Raw genomic sequence first — 18,990 nt, forward strand, 5'->3', positions numbered from 1 at the left:
ATTATATCATGTAAATTTTCATTGGCCAGTTTCTTGATGTTTTGATGTCACATATTCATATAGCAGCTCTGCCTTCTGACAATGTCAGAAAAATGTTCTGACTCACATATGCACTCCATGTCTCTGAATCATGCGGTTTTTCCTAATTTCTTTGCCTCTAGTTTATATAGAAAATCAGGTAGTTTAACAAGACAGGTGGTTCTCAAAAGTCACCAAGTCAGAGGTACACATGAGGGCCTCAGGCCACCCCAGCCAAATGAGGTTTTCTATCTTTATGGTTCAACTATCTCTTCCACCACCTTTGAAGTCATAAAATAAATTGAAAATTAATATCAGAAAATTCTGAGCTCAGTGGACAGTCAAAATACTATCTTCCAAATAGTGGTATGTCTATACACTACCATGGAGTAGTCTCCAGGATATATTGTTAAGAAGATAAAATACAGAGAACTAACTGTTTATAATATGCTAACACTAACTAGAAGGAGATAGAAATATATGTATGTTGGCTTGGTTTTTTAAGTGAAAAGATAATTTCAAGACTTTTATAAAATGGTTACCTATCACGTAGAAGAGGGAGCAAGGTGGAAGAAACAGGGATGAAAACTAAATTTCCCTGAATATATCTCATGTTATAGCGTTGGGTTTTAAACCATGCAAATACTACACAATTATAAAACAAACGAATGAAATAAAAGGCAAAATGCACCAATGTTGCTAACTGAACAGCCAACTGATGGTTTAGTCATTTGGAAAGCAGTTATTGTACACTCAGTAATTTGACTGTGTAGCTAGTGGGATATATCTCCTAAAGGCAAAACAAAACAGCAAGTAAGACTCAAACTTTTTGAGTAATCATATTGTTAATAATGAATTTGGAATTTATGTTCTTAAATAAGAAGAGATAGATTTACATAGATATATGTTGTTGTTGTTCTTAGGTGCCGTCAAGTCGGTTCCAACTCATAGCAACCTTATGCACAACAGAATGAAACACTGCCCGGTCCTGAGCCATCCTTACAATCGTTGTTAGGCTTGAGCTCATTGTTGCAGCCACTGTGTCAATCCACCTCGTTGAGGGTCTTCCTCTTTTCCGCTGACCCTGTACTCTGCCAAGCATGATGTCCTTCTCCAGGGACTGATCCCTCCTGACAACATGTCCAAAGTATGTAAGACACAGTCTCGCCATCCTTGCCTCTAAGAAGTATTCTGGCCACACTTTTTCCAAGACAGATATGTTCATTCTTTTGGAGGTCCATGGTATAGTCAATGTTCTTCACCAACACCACAATTCAAAGGCGTCAACTCTTCTTCAGCCTTGCTTATTCCTTGCCTAGCTTTCACATGCATATGATGTGATTGAAAATACCATGGCTTGGGTCAGGCGCACCTTAGTCTTCAGGGTAACATCTTTGCTCTTCAACACTTTGAAGAGGTCCTTTGCAGCAGATTTGCTCAAGGCAATGCGTCTTTTGATTTCTTGACTGCTGCTTCCATGGTTGTTGATTGTGGATCCAAGTAAAATGAAATTCTTGACGACTTCAATCTTTTCTCTGTTTATCATGATGTTGCTCATTGGTCCAGTTGTGAGGATTTTTGTTTTCTTTGTGTTGAGGTGTAATCCATACTGAAGGCTGTGGTCTTTGATCTTCATTAGTAAGTGCTTCAAGTCCTCTTCACTTTCAGCAAGCAAGGTTGTGTCATCTGCATAACCCGGGTTGTGAATGAGTCTTCCTCCAATCCTGATGCCCCCTTCTTCTTCTTAGTCCAGCTTCTCGGATTATTTGCTCAGCATACAGACTGAATAGGTATGGTGAAAGGATACAACCCTGACACAAACCTTTCCTGACTTTAAACCAATCAGTATCCCCTTGTTCTGTCCGAACAACTGCCTCTTGATCTACGTAAAGGTTCCTCATGAGCACAATTAAGTGCTCTGGAATTCCCATTCTTCACAGTGTTATCCATAGTTTGTTATCATGCACACAATCGAATGCCTTTGCATAGTCAATAAAACACAGGTAAACATCCTTCTGGTATTCTCTGCTTTCAGCCAGGATCCATCTGACATCAGCAATGATATCCCTGGTTCCATGTCCTCTTCTAAAAACTGGCCTGAATTTCTGGAAGTTTCCTATTGATATACTGCTGTAGCCGTTTTTTAATGATCTTCAGCAAAATTTCGCTTGCGTGTGATATTAATGATATTGTTCTATAATTTCCTCATTTGGTTGAATCACCTTTCTTGGGAATAGGCATAAATATAGATCTCTTCCAGTCAGCCGGCCAGGAAGCTGTCTTCCATGTTTCTTGGCACAGACAAGTGAGCACCTCCAGCACTGCATCTGTTTGTTGAAACATCTCAATCGATATTCCATCAATTCCTGGAGCCTTGTTTTTCGCCAATGCCTTCAGAGCAGCTTGGACTTCTTCCTTCAGTACCATCGGTTCCTGATCATATGCCACCTCTTGAAATGGTTGAATATCGACTAATTCTTTTTGATATAATGATTCTGTGTATTCCTTCCATCTTCTTTTGATGCTTCCTGTATCGTTTAATATTTTCCCCATGGAATCCTTCACTATTGCAACTCGAGGCTTGAATTTTTGCTTCAGTTCTTTCAGCTTGAGAAATGCCAAGCGTGTTCTTCCCTTTTGGTTTTCCATCTCCAACTCTTTGCACATGTTATTATAATACTTTACTTTGTCTTGTCGAAAGGCCCTTTGAAATCTTCTGTTCAGTTCTTTTATTTCATCAATTCTTCCTTTTGCTTTAGCTGCTCGATGCTCAAGAGCAAGTTTCAGAATCTCCTCTTACATCCATCTTGGTCTTTTCTTTCTTTCCTGTCTTTTCAGTCATCTCTTGCTTTCTTCATGGATGATGTCCTTGATGTCATTCCACAACTCGTCTGGTCTGCAGTCACTAGTGTTCAATGCATCAAATCTATTCTTGAGATGGTCTCTAAATTCAGGTGGGTTATACTCAAGGTCATATTTTGGCTCTTGTGGACTTGCTGTGATTTTCTTCAGTTTCAGTTTGAACTTGCATATGAGCAATTGATGGTCTGTTCCACAGTCAGCCTCTGGCCTTGTTCTGACTGATGATATTGAACTTTTCCATTGTCTTTTTCCACAGATGTAGTCAATTGATTTCTGTGGATTCCATCTGGCAAGGTGCATGTGTATAGTCGCTGTTTATGTTGGTGAAAGAAGGTATTTGCAATGAAGAAGTCGTTGGTCTTGCAAAATTCTATCATTCGATCTCTGGCATTGTTTCTATCACCAAGGCCATATTTTCCAACTACTGATCCTTCTTCTTTGTTTCCAACTTTCGCATTCCAATCACCAGTAATTATCAATGCATCTTGATTGCATGTTCGATCAATTTCAGACTGCAGCAGCTGATAAAATTCTTCTATTTATTCATCTTTGGCCCTAGTGGTTGGTGTGTAAACTTGAATAATAGTCGTATTAACTGGTCTTCCTTGTAGGCATATGGATATTATCCTGTCACTGACAGCGTTGTACTTCAGGATAGATCTTGAAACGTTCTTTTTGACGATTAATGCAACAACATTCCTCTTCAATTTGTCATTCCCAGCATAGTAGACAATATGATTGTCCTATTCAAAATGGCCAATACCAGTCCATTTCAGCTCACTGGTGCCTAGGATATCGATGTTTATGAGTTCCATTTCATTTTTAACTATTTCCAATTTTCCTAGATTCATACTTCATACATTCCAGGATGTTTGCAGCTGTTTCTTCTCATTTTGAGTCTTGCCACATCAGCAAATGAAGCATGCTCCATCCATGTCATTAAGGTCAACTCTACTTTGAGGAAGCAGCTCTTCCCCAGTCATCTTTTGAGTGCCTTCCAACCTGGGGGGCTCATCTTCCAGCACTATATTAGACAATGTTCCACTGCTATTCATAAGGTTTTCACTGGCTAATGCTTTTCAGAAGTAGATTGCCGGGTCCTTCTTCCTAGTCTATCTTAGTCTGGAAGCTCAGCTGAAACCTGTCCTCCATGGGTGACCCTGCTGGCATCTGACTATCAGTGGCATAGTTTCCAGCATCACAGAAACACACAAGCCCCCACAGTATGACAAACTGACAGACAGTGGGGGACATAGATATATAAAAAATACACACCAGGAAATCCTGGTGGCTTAGTGGTTAAGAGCTATGGCTGCTAATCAAAGTGTTGGCAGTTCAAATCCACCAGGCACTCCTTGGAAACACTTTGGGGAAATTCTACTCTGTCCTGTAGGGTCACTATGAGTCGGAATTGCTATGACTGGACTGCAATGGTTTTTATACACACCCAAAGGATAAAGCAAATAAATAAGTTGATGTGATATTCAGTATAAGATATAGATATAAAATTTTTTAAAAAGTTAAGAAAAAACCTTGTAATATTGTTAAATTGGAAATATCATGTATTTTCTTTAAGAACATGTTTTCTTTCTAGCACTGTCCATTGAAAAGTTCTAGAAACGATGGCCAGCCCAGATCCCTAGAACCCAGAGTTTGGTCTCTTTATATTATTTCCATCATTAAAGAACGAGGATTCCTTGAAAAAATAGATGATTCTGCGACAGGAAATGTCAAGATGCCGCTGGAACATTTTGTAACCTAGAAAGTCAGGAAGCAATGAATGACTCCTATAGTTCTATCAAAAAGACTCAGGATTCAGGACCCTAAACTGATGGAACTCCTATTAGCCAAAGAGAAAACAGTTTGAGTATCATCACCATCATTGTAAAATATCACAATGGATTTAAATACAACAAATATGTCAAAAGTCTATTGGTTCATTATGATACATATGTGTGTGTGTTTATGTGTGTGTGTGCGCCTCCTTTGGAGGATTGTAGAAGAACCAGCATATTATTTTGAGAAAATATGTAAATAAAATCAAGCATTTAGCCTTTTCTGTACAAACTTTATTTCTAAGTAACAAATAGTTGATGGGAAAATTTTTTCTTGATGTAAATAAAGCTCATAATAAAGAAGGAATAATGAGGTGAGAATGGCACTATCTTGTAACTTCAATGAAATAACGGCTGTAAGCAATTATCATCCATGGCTGCCAAAACCGTGACGTGAAAGCTAACGGGGAGCTTTATGAGAATCAAGCTCACACCCGAATTCACTGCCTAATCCTAATATCACACACACAAAAAGCAAATACAAGCCTCCTGATGAGAGTCGACAACATCGTCTAGGCAATATTTTGGGGAGAAAAAAACATCAAACCTGAATACAGTCAAGCCTCTAGTTCTAAATACTAACTCTCCAGAAATATAGGGGACAAAAGAACTTGTTAACCACTACCACAGATGTAATCAGCAAAATCCAAATTGCAGAAAAATTCTATGGGCCGAACAACCCAATTTCTTTAATAAATAAATTCCAATGGTAAATTAAAAACAGGAAAGGAGGGTTGATAAATTTAAGAGACTTATCAACCAAACATAATGAGAGGAATTTATATGGATTCTGGTTCAATCAAACCAATCATATCTTTTACAATGAGACAATTGAGAAAATTTCAGTACTGACTAGATATCTGACAATATTATGGAAATGTTGGCAATTTGGGGGGGGGTTGTTAATGGTACTATAATTATCTTTCTATTTAAAAAAAATAAGTCCATATCTTTAGAGATATTGAAAAATCACAGAAGAAATAATATAATGTTTGATTCATGTCATAAAAACCTGGGAACTATGGGGAGAAGATACAGGTGAAACAAGATTGCCATAAATTTCTAATTGTTGAACTGGATGAGGGTTACATAGGACTTCATTATACTATTCGCTTTACTTCTGTATTTGTTTCAAATGTTCCATGATAAAAAATTTAGATAGATAGATATTATCTCCCCAACTCTATAGAAATCTTTCTTATGTTTTCTAACATGGGTTTTACCCTCTTTTGGCAACGTAAATGTGCTTCCTGGAACTTTGTGGAAGAAGAACAAGGGGCTTCTGACTTTTTCTTCCTGGAACATTGGTTACGGGATTAGGCATGTAACAGGATTAAATATCCCCCAGAGAGTTTCTTATTTACCAGGGAACTTTTTTGCACTCTTCTTGGGAAAAATGTCAGGGAATTCGCCCATCTGGGCTTACAAAGACAGTCTATCTCTGCAAGATGCCCTGCCCGGAATGAAAGGGAATAGGGAATCGGAGAGACAAACAACATTTCATAAGCACCTAGAACCTAATAGTTTCGTTTTGTAAATTCTGACAACAGCCCTTTACACAGATCTAAAAAATGAGATTCCAAAAAGTTCAGAAGGTTGCCTGGTAGAGCAGAAATACAAACCCAAGGTTATCTCTCTCCAACGCCCATACCTACCAAAAGAGTGACAATGCCTTCTATGGAATTAAATGGGGTCTTCACCATCTCTCCTTCCGCCCACCTCCACCTCATATGCACAAACCGAGGCTGAATAGGAGCTGGGGACAACTGGCCGAGACAAGAATGACGTGAGACTTTCCCTGACTCCACAGGAAGGACTTAGTGGAGCACTGCAAGTACTCTGATTTGTTTGTTTGTTCATCTTGATATTTGTGTGCCCAAGGAAACTAACTAGATCTCATTTGCCACATGCCCCTCTTTTACCCAGGTTTGTATGACCATGGTAATGATGGAGCAATCCACAAGGGCCAAGTGTCAGAGGTCCCAAGCTCAGTTCCCCTCATGGAGGAACCAACATGGGGAATGTCTGCTTTTTAATTTACTATGGAACATAATAGACTCAAGGTTAAAAAGACAAGATTAGATAATTCATTGCAAAAGAAAGCTAAGTTTTTTGATTCTGCTTTTAAAATTCAAAATTTAGAGAATGTCAGTTATTAGGGAGACTGGACTAAGACTAGATGAAGAGGGTCCCTCAGGCTTGGAAGCTGGAAGGGGTGGATTCCATGGCTCAGTGTCAACGAAAAGCTGTGACCTTGTAATGAATGCCCCCTGGGACTTTCATGGTCAATAATTTTTTTTTACACACAGTGCTGGAGTGTTCAGAGTTTTGTCTCATTACCTCAGTTTTCCTGTGGATGATCTATTTTGTGTCTGCTCGTCTTCTCTCCTCCCCTTTGTTCTTCTCAGTTTTCTTTAGCTACTTTCCTTCTTCTCCACCATCAGGTCTGCAACCCTGCCTGTTTCCACTCCCCAGGACCCACTAACTAGAGGTGATACTCTCTTAGGCCCCACAACTCCTCAGCCTGTTGAAAGCCCAAGGGGTTCCTGGCTGGTTGTGACCCCTGAACTCTCCAAATGAAATTTCAAGTCCAACCTTGGGTTTGTCTCAAGTCAATAACGCCAGTCTGATGCTGAAATTCTCCTAGTAATCCATCTCTGTAAGCTGGTATATTTGTTAGAGCATAACAAATGTGACAAGTATGTAACCAAGCAAACAAGCCCAATTCTACTTAACCATTTTTGGAAAGAGAGGAATATGTATGTTAAAATTTCCTAAATTTTATCTCTATACTTCCACTCCCATCCTCAATCTCTGCAGGATTCTTCCAAAAGTGCTAGGATCTACAAGAGAGTCAGGTAGACTATGAAGATCTGGGTTAGAACAGAGTATGAAATACTAAGAGATAAGGGAGAAAAGGATAAAGGGGGAGCTGTGTTTTATCACTGCCACCTGGCTTCAACCCCGAGTCAGGACCATACGTTCCCCATGAGACTTTCCATGGATCAACCATGCCCCCTCTCTGTGCCTAGGGATCTTGGGGCCTTGAAAGCATTGTAATAAAGACTTATCCAGAGTCTCAGTTCCCCTCGGGAGGCAAGTTTAAGTTTACCTTCTCTTTAGATGCAGAGGCCAACATCATGACTACTGGCAGAGGTTAATAGGGCAAGAAATGCAAAGGTGTTACAAGGTGGCCTGGGTGAATGCTATTAGGATTATTTCTTAGTTCCCTCTGTACTAGGGGGCTGTGCGCTCTCTCAGTGCATGGAGCAAGTTACCAATATTTCTGTTTGGAGTCAACTTACAGTCTACCAAGTTACCTTAGGTATTTTAGGAATTAAAGTATTTCCTTCCCAGATTAGTTTTTAGGAACTGGGGCAATGCGGTACTATCTCATGAAAAGCCTTAAATTTGCAGATTGTTTTCATAGTCAAATATGTTAGTTCTTGATGTCCGGAGATACATGCATAATCTTTCTTTGCCTAAAATCACTTCAGGGAGGCCACAAGGTCATGAAAATGTGACCTCATCCCTAAACCAAAAAAAAAAAAAAAAAAACCAGTGCCGTCGATCCCTAAGCATGGTTTATTCACTTATCTCCACTGAAGTTAAAGGACAAGGGAAAAAATGAGGTAATGGGTCTTCAATACCTATTTGGTCAGCCTCCACCTGCAGCATTTATTACGAACCCATCAGAAGCATACTCCCAAAGGACTGAGCACAAAGGAGTAGAAATCTTCGAACATGTCTAGGACACTTATGAAACTAACAAAATGATGCATGTGGACTTTTTACAGTGCTTGGGCTCTTAAACTGTATGCCACCTTGAGAGTGGTATGACGTGGGGTACAAAGGATGGGTGCCATTCGCTGTCTAGGACCTCTCTTCTTACACCTTAAAAGGTAGATGGAGTTCCCAGCTGTGAAACAACTGTTGAGGACAATTACACTACCAACACCACCTGCAGAGGGGAAGGGTAGTTTTATTTTTGGTCTTGAACTGATGGTCTATGCAGCGCGACCTCAGTGGAAGGCACAGTCTCTCAGTTACGCGTTCCACGGAGATTTTTCATCTACCTACCGTGTAGCAAGCATGTGGAGATAAGAAACCATGGCAGAGGATGACATCATATTTCCACAATCTTGTGGTCTCCCTGAAGTGATTTTAGGCAACGGAAAACAGACAAATCAGAGAAGTATCCGGCCCTGTGGAGCTTATGTCTTCTTCCCAGGGATCTTTTTACCCTTTCCAAGGGGCCATGGGTGCTGGGCCTTCCAAAGTCCACTCAGGTGGCTGCAGACAGCTCCTCCCTGCCCATTCGGATCTCTAAAGCTCTAACTGAAAATGAGGAAGAATTTCCTGAAGAAAATTCTCCTACCTCCATCACTGGCCCTTCCCCCCAACCTTTTCAGCCTCTAAGCTGTGAGACAGCCATCCCAGCCCTGGGACAAAGTGGAGGCCTACTAGGTGGCAGCAACCGCAGGTCCTCACCCCACCTGCGATCAGCGTCTCTAGAAACAACCTGCTGGCAGAGAAAGGACAAGTGTCTGCAGCAGCTGGGGGGCGGGAGCTGGAGTGGGTAGGACAAGAGGGAAGTAGACAACAAGGGGCAGGGGCGACAAGCACTCCTTTTGTCAGCTGGAAATGAGAGGTCTTAGGCTGCCCATCCATCCCCAGGCCATGACATTGCGCTCCCCACTCCCCAGGGCAAGGAGCGGGCAGAGGGGAAGAGCACAGCCTTAGCAGAGTTGCTAGAAGGTCATGCCCACCCGGCCCTTCGCCTTGAGCAAACTACCCAGAGGCAGAAACTACCCGTCTGGGCTTTCAACCCAAAGAAAAAACGAATGCTAAACCCCTCCAAGCAGAAGCTGTAAGGAGGCTGGAGCTTATTGTAATCAGTCTCTCCTCCCGGAGGAGGAAATTGGCAAAGAAGGGCAAAATGACAGAGCCAAGATTTTCCTCTCCAGCCTGTCAACAGGCCGCAGCTCTTTGGGGCCTCCCAAACTAGCACAATAACCCCTAGGCAGCTCGGTTGGGGGGTTGCAAGTGAAGTTAAGGAAGGAACTGCAAGCAGGGGAGGGAACGGGGATAGGAGGGTGCTGCAGGACCGGGTGGGATAGGACTGCAGGGAGGGAAGAGGCAGGGAGAACTGCAAGCCTAGGCTGAGGAGGGGAGCTGCTTCAAACTGGGGAGGGAGGTGTTGAGGCAGGCCGCCTGAAGGGCTGCAGTCTAAGGGGGTGGGGGGTTGGCGGCAGGGTGGCTTCAGGCACGCACGAGTGGCAGCTCACCTGAGCATTCTTTAAGATGGAATTGCTGGTCAGCAGGACACCTTGGCCCTGGAGCCTCTCTTAGCCTCTGTAGGCGACCCTGGGCCCCCACCTCAACCCTCCCAGTTATCTCACTTGTAAGATAGACCTGTGTCTTCCTGCCGCGCCCTCCTCACGGAGTTCACTTGAAGATAATAGTCATTATCATGCCATTTATCCCCAGAAAAACTGATGACTTTTTACCTGGTCCCTTTCTTGTCCCAGCCTACCCTCCCTCGAGGTCCAGGGATCCATAAACACCCAGGGGTAGAGCGGAGCTGCCAGTGTTTCAGCACCAAACAGATCTCCTCCAGGCTGGCTCATCTCCCCACAAAAAGCCATTCCCCGTCTGCTCCCAGCTCGCACCCACAATGACCGTCAGGCTAGTCTCCAAAGCAGATCATTCCCCATACACAAAATAATAGTCGTGGGCGGACTCTGTCATTTTGCCCGCCCCATCTGAATGCCTTTTAAACTCCTTGAATAGAGATAAGAGAGGATTGTGTATAGTTTCTTACACAAATAGTGGAAAAGTAATAAAATAAACATCAAAGGTGCTCTCCCACGTATTCGCAGCATTGTCGCTACTTGCAACAAAGGCAGGAAAAAGGAGGAAACCTCGGCTTGGGAGGGGTGCCAGTTAGAAGTACACCCTTCCTGGGGGCCGAGAGTACTGACCCCGCGTTGGGGCCAGGCCTAGAGCATCGTGGGGATGGAGAAAGATCCCCCCTTCTCAGCCCCTGAAACCACAGTTCCAAAGGATGGTTCCAAAGGACAGTTCCAAAGGAGAAGCTTTGGAAAGTAATGGCAGGAAACATGTCCTGCTCTCGGTCCTGGCCCGCCCACGAAAACACGCCCGCCTTCTCGTTCATGCTAATTGTCTGAACCAGGGAAAGTGCAGCCGGCTTGGCCGAGTTTGGAGGCTTCCGCCTGAGCACAGGAGCAGGCAGAGCCTGGCACCCGGCGCCAGGAACCAGCCGCCCCAGGGGACGAAGAGGGCACGCTGCCCCTCCCTCTGCCACCCCCCAGCCGCCATCCAGGGAAAGAAAGAGGTAAAGTAATGTAAAACAAAAAGCGAAAGTCAGCGGCCATTTAGTGAGAATCAAGGTCATTGAAAACAGCGCAATTTCAAGCCCAGTATTTTATTTTTAAAAAAGGAAACCATAGGGCGGGGACACCACGGGGCTTCCCATAAGAGGTGCCGGCAGAAAGAGTCCTATGCAGTTTTTGCTGTTCAGCACCTGTCAGTGACTGGGGTGCTTTCTTTACAGAAAAAATCTCGCAGTTTACGGCAGAGAAGCAGCGCAGTTTAGGAAGGCCGAAGGCCTGAACAGGTTCCCTGCCCCGCCCTGGTGCAGCCCTCTTAGGTGTTACCCTAGGGGGGCAACGGAGTCTTCCCACCCCGTCCCCACCGCCACCCTCTCCTTCAGTCTAGGCCACCGCGCTCACACCTGAGCCGAGGGGCGCGGGGCGGGGCCGCCCTAACGCGCACATGCGCGGCGCGCTCACACGCGCACACCCCGCGCCCCCGCCGCGCTACTTCCCCATTGGCCGGGGGAGGAGGCGGGCCCCGAGAACCCAAAACAAACAACCAGAGCGCAGCTACTGCCGGCCGGTACCGCCTCGTGGCCTCGCCCGCCCGGAGCTGCGGCCCACCTTGGCCACCCATTTCCCCAACCACCCGCTTTCCGCCGGCGCCAAGGCCCCGCCTCCGCCCAGCCACCGCGGGGTTATATTGGGCCGGGCTGAAGGTGGAGGCGACACGGAGCCGCGGGTAGCCTGCTCCCAAGATGCTCGCCGGGAGGCCGTTGGCGGGAAGGTGGCTGACGACGCCTGTGCCTCGGGGACTCAGCTCCGCAGGCGCTCGAGGCTGAAGGCGCGGGGAACCCTTCCCCCCGGTGGTGCACACACCAGCTTCGCACCTTTTCCAAGGCCCCTGAGGAGGCCTGCCCGAGCCCTGGGACTTCCAGTGAGGACACGAACACCGGCTCTCTTTGCCGGACAGCAGATGCGAACGCCTCTTCCCTGCAGCAAGCAATCCTAAATCCAGCACAGCTTGGGCACAGGGATTGTTACCGCGCCCCCGCACACACTCCCCATAAATCCCTGATCTTCTAACTGAAGACGGCATCCACCCAACTCCTCCCTCTCCACCCCTCCTTGTTTAACCAACACGCGCCACAGCCCCTGCAAAGAAGGATCCCAGCGGAAGAGGAATCTTCTACGGAAAGTGACTCTCTAGTCGGCCGAAGGAGGGTATCTCCAGGAGAGAAGGACGCGGCCTGCCCCGGGATTCACTTCGCGCTCAGCAGCAGCTCCTAGCACTGCGGAGGGGAGCAGGTTACCGCCCCGGCGGGCAAGCGCGGCACGGCGGCGTCGCGGTAGAGAGCGGGTACGACTCGAGGATGAAGTTGAAGGTGCCCGCCCCCTGTGCGGCCGGCGCGAACAAGGCAGCTGGCGACCTGGAGGGCACGGGCAGCAACAACGTCCTGTCCCCGCTGTCGGCGGGCAGCGACGACTCCCTTGGCTCGGACGGAGACTGTGCAGCCAACAGCCCGGCGGCGGACGGCGGCACCGGAGTGCCAGCGGGCGGCGGGCCTGGCGCAGAGGAGGAGGACCCGGTGGCGACCGGCGGCCAGGAGGCCGGCGCGGCGGGGCCCGGCGAGGGTGGTCGCGGCAAACCGTACACACGACGGCCCAAGCCCCCGTACTCGTACATCGCGCTTATTGCCATGGCCATCCGCGACTCCGCGGGCGGGCGCCTGACGCTGGCGGAGATCAACGAGTATCTCATGGGCAAGTTTCCCTTCTTCCGAGGCAGCTACACGGGCTGGCGCAACTCGGTGCGCCACAATCTCTCGCTCAACGACTGCTTCGTCAAAGTGCTGCGCGACCCCTCGCGGCCCTGGGGCAAGGACAACTACTGGATGCTCAATCCCAACAGCGAGTACACCTTCGCGGACGGAGTCTTCCGCCGCCGCCGCAAGCGCCTTGGGCACAAGGCCGCCGCCCCGGCGGCTATGCTGCGGCCGGAGGAGGACCCGGTCCAGCCCGCCGCAGCCGCCGTTCCTGGCCCCACCGCGCCCCCGCCGCGCCCGCCCTCGCCTGCCCGCCAGGACAGCGCGAGCCCCGCGGGCAAGTTCTCCAGCTCCTTCGCTATCGACAGCATCCTCAGCAAGCCCTTCCGCAGCCGCCGCGAGCCGGGCGCGGACGCCGAGGCGCGCCTGCTGTGGGCCGCCAGCGCACCCCCCGCCCGGCCTGCGCCCTGTCCCGCGCCGGGCGCGGCCCCGCTGCCGCTCTACGCTTTCGGGGCACGCGAGCCGGCGCTGCTGCTGGGCGCGCGGGCTGGGGAGGCACCGCCCCTCCTGCTCGCCTCCTTGGCCTCCTTCGCCACCCGCGAGCCCTTTCGAGGCCCTTTGGCCGGGGACTGCTCGCCCCCGTGCTGCCCCCTGCGGCTGCCCGGCGCCTTGCAGGCGGCCCTGGCCTGCGGCCCCGGCGCCTATCAGCCGGGCCCGGCGGAGACGCTGCTGGCTTGAGGGCCGGCGTCAGAATGGTCGGCGCCGGGCCGGAGCGGGCCGGGGTCTGCACTTTCCATCCAGAGGAAAAGAGACTAAAACAATATCTCACTCAAACGTGCCTTAAAGCGAAAGCATTTTGACCGAGTGTTTTCACTTAGTCCGGGATATTTTTTGTCTTTTATAGGTCTTTGCAGAGGACCAAAGCAATTTTTGACCGTGTTTTTAGATTCTTGACCAAGCCTGCCCTTCCCTTCAGTTTAACGAAAACTCTCTCCTTACTGCCGGCTCGCCCCTTATTCCTATTGTTTTTGTGCACCTTCCATTTCACATATTTACCCCTCAGCTAAAAAAAAAAAAAAAAGTCAGGGAACCATTCCAAAAGATAAGTGGTCTGACTACTGTTTCGGGCCTACGGCCCCACTCTGTATGTTTGTGGCATTTACAGGTATGGCTTAGTGTGAGAGACTTGCCACAGAATCGTCGGTAATTTCTCTGCTATCTACAAATGCATCACTGTGCCAAAAGAGAAAAAAAAAAAAAAGTGGCTGGGTTTTTGTAATTAAATTATTTATATATTTTTAAAACCTGAATTGAACATGTTGCAGGCAACGGCCTGCAGCTTTATCAGTGGCTCAGTGATCTCTAATTGTGGTCTCCTGGGTTTTTGGGGGGCCAAGTGTGTCTTTAAAACAAAAATTAACTATGTGTGTGGGATGCCAGGACCACCGCCACGGAAAAGCAAGTGTGATTTTTATTTTTAATATTATTTTGTCTGTATATATATTCATTTATAAATCTTGTGGAACCCAGGCATAGCGCTTATTTTTTAATAAATTTCCCAACTGGCTTCAGCACTTTGTGATGATGGGCTAGAGGGGAAGAATTTTTATACCACATAATGGCTTACTGTTGGGTCGCAAGAAACTTCCTGAGGGGGAACAGAATATTTTCCTGAATAATCCAATAAAGGTAAAAGTGGCCTGCAGGTTTCCTTATTGTACGTATTACTGTACAAATCTACCAAGTGGGACTTTCATTGATACAATTTCTTAAACCTGAAACCAGTCACCTCTATAAGAATTCACTGAAGAGTTGCTGGAGGAAATGACTAGGTGTGTCCTCTCACCCCAAAGAAGCCCTTGCCAGAGAAGTTGAGCTATTAACAAGCTTATAGTCAGGCAGACGTATAAATTGGTTGTGATTTCAGACCTAAAAATCTGTGAACTGAATCATGGAATAAGATTATCCTAACACACTGAAGGTGTCAGTGTTTTTGTCAAAACAAAACCATCCACATTTTTAGGACTGCAAAAGTTCACTTGGGAGTGAACCAATCAGTAGTAGTGTAGCTCCTCCCTACATGTGGGAAGATATCCGATGAGGGGTGGGGGTGCTGGGCCTATTTTATTCATAGTTTGAAGGGAAAACACCACCTGCAGATGGGGGCAGACAGTTTTCCATATTAAAAAATGTAGGGAAAAGTTTACTGTGGAAGTACCAGGACGCAATGTAAACACCTGTTTCTCAGTACACTCAGAGGCAGCGTTGCTCCAACAATTTATGGATTGTAATAGTCTAAAGAGTAAGACAAATGACAGGGAGTTCAGAGGCTAGGAATTCAAGCCCAATGTCATCACTGCTGTTCTCGGAGAGGCCCTAACTTATCCAAGGCTGGAGAATGATTTGGAATCCATATACTAGGAGGTGGGAATGGAAAGTGGATTTTATTTCAGGATAGTGTCTTTTGGTGCTAATGGAAGAAAGAGCAGAAAGTAACTGAAGGCCACCTCAGATCCCAGGAGACCACTTGCCTCCAGAGCAAGTGTCGATTTATTTTAAAGAGTACAAAAACAGCAATATTAAAGATGGGAAGGTGTTTTAAATTCACAGCTACCTCCCCCTCAAAAAAGTCCTTCCTTCCTAATGAAAGGCCCAGAGTCTGCCTGACGGGGGTGACCTCCCTGGCCTCTGGTCTCCGGTACTGTTTTCTAGAGAGTTGTCAGAGTCAGCATGCACCTGGCGCCCTTTTCATTGTTCTCTCATGAGGGCCTCTCCACTCATATACTCGGTCCTGGCCGATGACCAGTTCCAAGCTCCTACTCCCAAGACCTAAAGGCAGACCCCGCTCAGTGGTCCTTGGGGAGGGCAATGGAGGGTCCTGCGGCACTGTCGCCCCCTTCCTAACCCTCCCGGGCAGCTCCAGCCTCTCCCAGTTTCAAGTGAAGGGGCAAGTTGAACGCCCGAAAACCCACGCGTGCGTGGCCCCAGCACTTCTTGAGATACCGCGCAGGGCGGGAGCGCGGTCTGCGGGACGATCCTCAGTCGTACTGGCATCCAGCTGAGGCCCCAGGATCGCAGGATCCCGCCTCCAGCCTCTGCTCAGTGCCCTCTCGGGGCCCGCCAGGACGGCTTCTTCCCGCCTCCTCCGGGAAAGCTGGACTCCTTGGGCCCGGCCTGGCCGCCTGCCCCGCGGCCGCCGCCCGCTCCGGCCGCCGAGGCCTCGGCCCACCTGTGCAAACACCGGCGGCGGGGCGCCCGGCTGACCTTCGGCCGTGGGAGCAGGGGTCTGTTTGGTTTGGGAAACGCCCTTTGACACCTGTCGGGCCTGCCTGGAGCTTGTCCAGGCCAGGAATGCTGGGCGAGGTCGCCAGGGTCAGTTTTCAAAGAGCACTCCTGGCCTGTCAGCTCTGTGGGTCCCTGTCCCCACATTCCCTCGAGGAACGCTACAGGCCGGGTGGACAGACGCGGATGAAAAACCCATGGCCTCCACCCTGCCGCAGCTGGTACGTGTCGGGACCTCCTGGGGTGTCCCACAGGCTTCCTCAGCTGCAGCCTTTAGGTCAGAAGCCTTTGCGCGTTGAAAACGCCCCTGTGCAGTTACCCTGCACGTTCTGATCAGTCTCCTACATAAGTCTTCTACGTGCCCTGAACTCAGCGCAAGGACAACCACACTCCACCCGCGCCTGTGTGGGGCAGGGCAAGGGGGCGACTCCCATCACAGCAGATAATTCAACCCAGCTTCCTTATTTTATGCATAAGGAACCCAACTAAGTTTCCTTCTAGAACTGTGAGTCTGGTTTGATCGCACATGAATTCTCAAAAGAAAAAATTAAAATTGAAATCCAGAGAAGTCCCACCCATAGCAGATCAAGATGGTTCCTCTAGGTTCCCCATGTAGATCCTGCTGACCTGGAAGCATCCCTAAGAGAAAGCCTCTATACCCACCCTGGCTCCACTAAGACAGGATTTCACAAAGTTGACATTTTTCTGCCTTGGGATATGTGTGTTCACACAGAAAATAGACAATTTTATTCGTTGACTCTCTGAGAGATTCACACACTTTCAAGCTAAGTAAGAAACCCTAATTTTTTGGAGGAGAAAACTGGGGACACACAGAGGTGTTTACATGCTCCTTATAGGCAGACCCAGCTGTGGAGCCCAGAGACTCCAATCCCAAGTTCAGAGTTCTTCCCACTAAAACACAGTTATCTGGGTAATTCAGACCAAAACATACTTTGGCCTCTTAGTTGAACTCCTCAGATAGTTGTCTCAATTTACTTTTATTGCAATGGTCTCAAACTGGTAAGTGGTTGCTTTCATTACTAAGTACTTACTCCCCTTCCCTCTCCACTCCCTCCCTATAATTGTCCTTTTCTGGAAGATGCAAACTTCACCCCTAGTCTGGGAGAGGCAGAAGCAGGACATCTTCATGCTCAGGCCTCCTCAGTGGAGACTGGCACTACTTTCAGTTCAGCAGAGTGGGAAAGGTGAGTTACAGAGAAGGTCTGCAGAAGGACTGGGTGTGGCTTAGGGGTCCCTGCTGTCTGGTGACAGGCCCTAACAGATGGACACTCCCCAGGGCAACTGTCCTAATTTCCCAGGCCCCAAAGGACAGAAATGACCTTTCTCTCACATGTGGAAGTAGTAGAACGTCTCACAATAATTTTTCTTTCTTGTTTAGCTTTAAAAAAAAAAAAAATCCAACTCAATGCACCCCCATGACCAATGACTTTCTTTGGTTTTAGGGACTTTGTTTGCATTGAACGTACAATGATCTTGCTCCTCTGCTTTACTTCTTTTTCTTTAGATCACATTAGCTGAGCTTTGTCTGAGCTCTAGAAACAAGACCCTGGAGAGTCCTTCAGTAAATCTTTCCTGCTTTCAAATACCACAATATTTCTCTCTTCAGTAACAAACTTTATAGTTCTCTAATGAAACCACTAAGCTTTTGTTATGCTTTAACAACATAATTTGTTAATTCAGAATGTTGTCAACAAATGGCCCTAATAAGTATCTTCTAAGAAGATCGTTATCAAAAACATAAAAACGTAACTCTCGCTGGATTCAAGGTCCTCTTTCAAATTGGCAAAGATTCCAATGTCGTGAAATGCTGGTTATTATGCAAAAGTTTCTGCCCTGTATCTGTTCGGCATTACTAAGATGGATGGGTGATTAGAAGCAAATGTTGTTCCTGTCATCTGCCAACTCATACACACACTGGAAGAGAGAACTGTATCAACCTTCATGTTGGATGAGCTACAGCTGAACGTAAATATTAGCATAATACCACAGTCCCCTTTCCCTTCTGGACTCTCTTTGCTGCTGTTTTCAAGAAAAGTTTAACTTAGAACACTTGTCATAATTTAGACTTTAATCACATCTGCTTGGAGCCCAAAATAATATACGTACTCAACCTTCTTGATGTCTATTTGTTGTTTCTAATCACCAATTCCTAACCATTAAGAAAAAAGGTTGAAAAATTTCTCAACCCATGGTTGGCTCTGCCCACTGTAAGTCAAATGCCTGGTAAGGCTCAAAATCATAGACGTGGTCCATTTAAGAAAAAAACTCAGACTGAAAACTTAAGAGACCTGAGTCTATATTTCAGCTGTGTCTCTAGCAACTGGGTGAGCTTGGAGAATTCAGGTAGACCTCTCAGCGTCAGCAGGACAAGGGGATTGGGCTGGAACATTTCTCACATGCCTCCCCTCACAATTCACACCTGTGAAGACTCTCATAAAATGTCCAAGATGACATGCTAATGAATGTTTTTTCTTTTCTCTAAACTCAATTTGGAATCAAATTGTTTTATTATAACATTATTGCACATAATTAAAATACCCATACCCAAACCCATTGCTGTCAAGTCGATTCCGACTCATAGCGACCCTACAGGACGGAGTGGAACTGCCCCATAGAGTTTCCAAGGAGTGCCTGGCAGATTTGAACTGCCAATCCTTTGGTTAGCTGCTGTAGCACTTAACCACTGCGCCACCAGGGTTTCCCAACTCTCACAGACACACCAAAATACGGTGGAGACCAATAACATACAAAGGATACATACCACTTGTAATTCTGAAATACACCCAACAGCATTTTCCTCCAATGTATTCTAGACAGCTTACATTTTATGCACAATCCCAGGTTTCAGAACTAGATGTCAAGCACCAG

At 47.0% G+C, this 18,990-nt stretch overlaps 1 protein-coding gene across 1 annotated transcript; it reads left to right on the plus strand.

The window, feature by feature from the left end:
- The first annotated feature begins 11,543 nt into the window (after positions 1 to 11,543).
- FOXQ1 (forkhead box Q1) lies at positions 11,544 to 14,513 on the plus strand. Its single transcript, XM_049882406.1, has one exon. It carries the CDS (start codon positions 12,427 to 12,429, stop codon positions 13,555 to 13,557), a length of 1,131 nt encoding a protein of 376 aa, XP_049738363.1. The 5' UTR covers positions 11,544 to 12,426; the 3' UTR covers positions 13,558 to 14,513.
- The last annotated feature ends 4,477 nt before the right edge of the window (positions 14,514 to 18,990 follow it).

The sequence above is a fragment of the Elephas maximus genome, chromosome 1 (genome assembly GCF_024166365.1).
Source record: "Elephas maximus indicus isolate mEleMax1 chromosome 1, mEleMax1 primary haplotype, whole genome shotgun sequence".
In the NCBI taxonomy this organism is placed as follows: Eukaryota; Metazoa; Chordata; class Mammalia; order Proboscidea; family Elephantidae; genus Elephas; species Elephas maximus.

What these genes read in the sequence shown, in the direction of transcription:
- FOXQ1 (XM_049882406.1), top strand. Translation starts at nt 12,427, where the DNA reads ATGAAGTTGAAGGTGCCCGCCCCCTGTGCGGCCGGCGCGAACAAGGCA.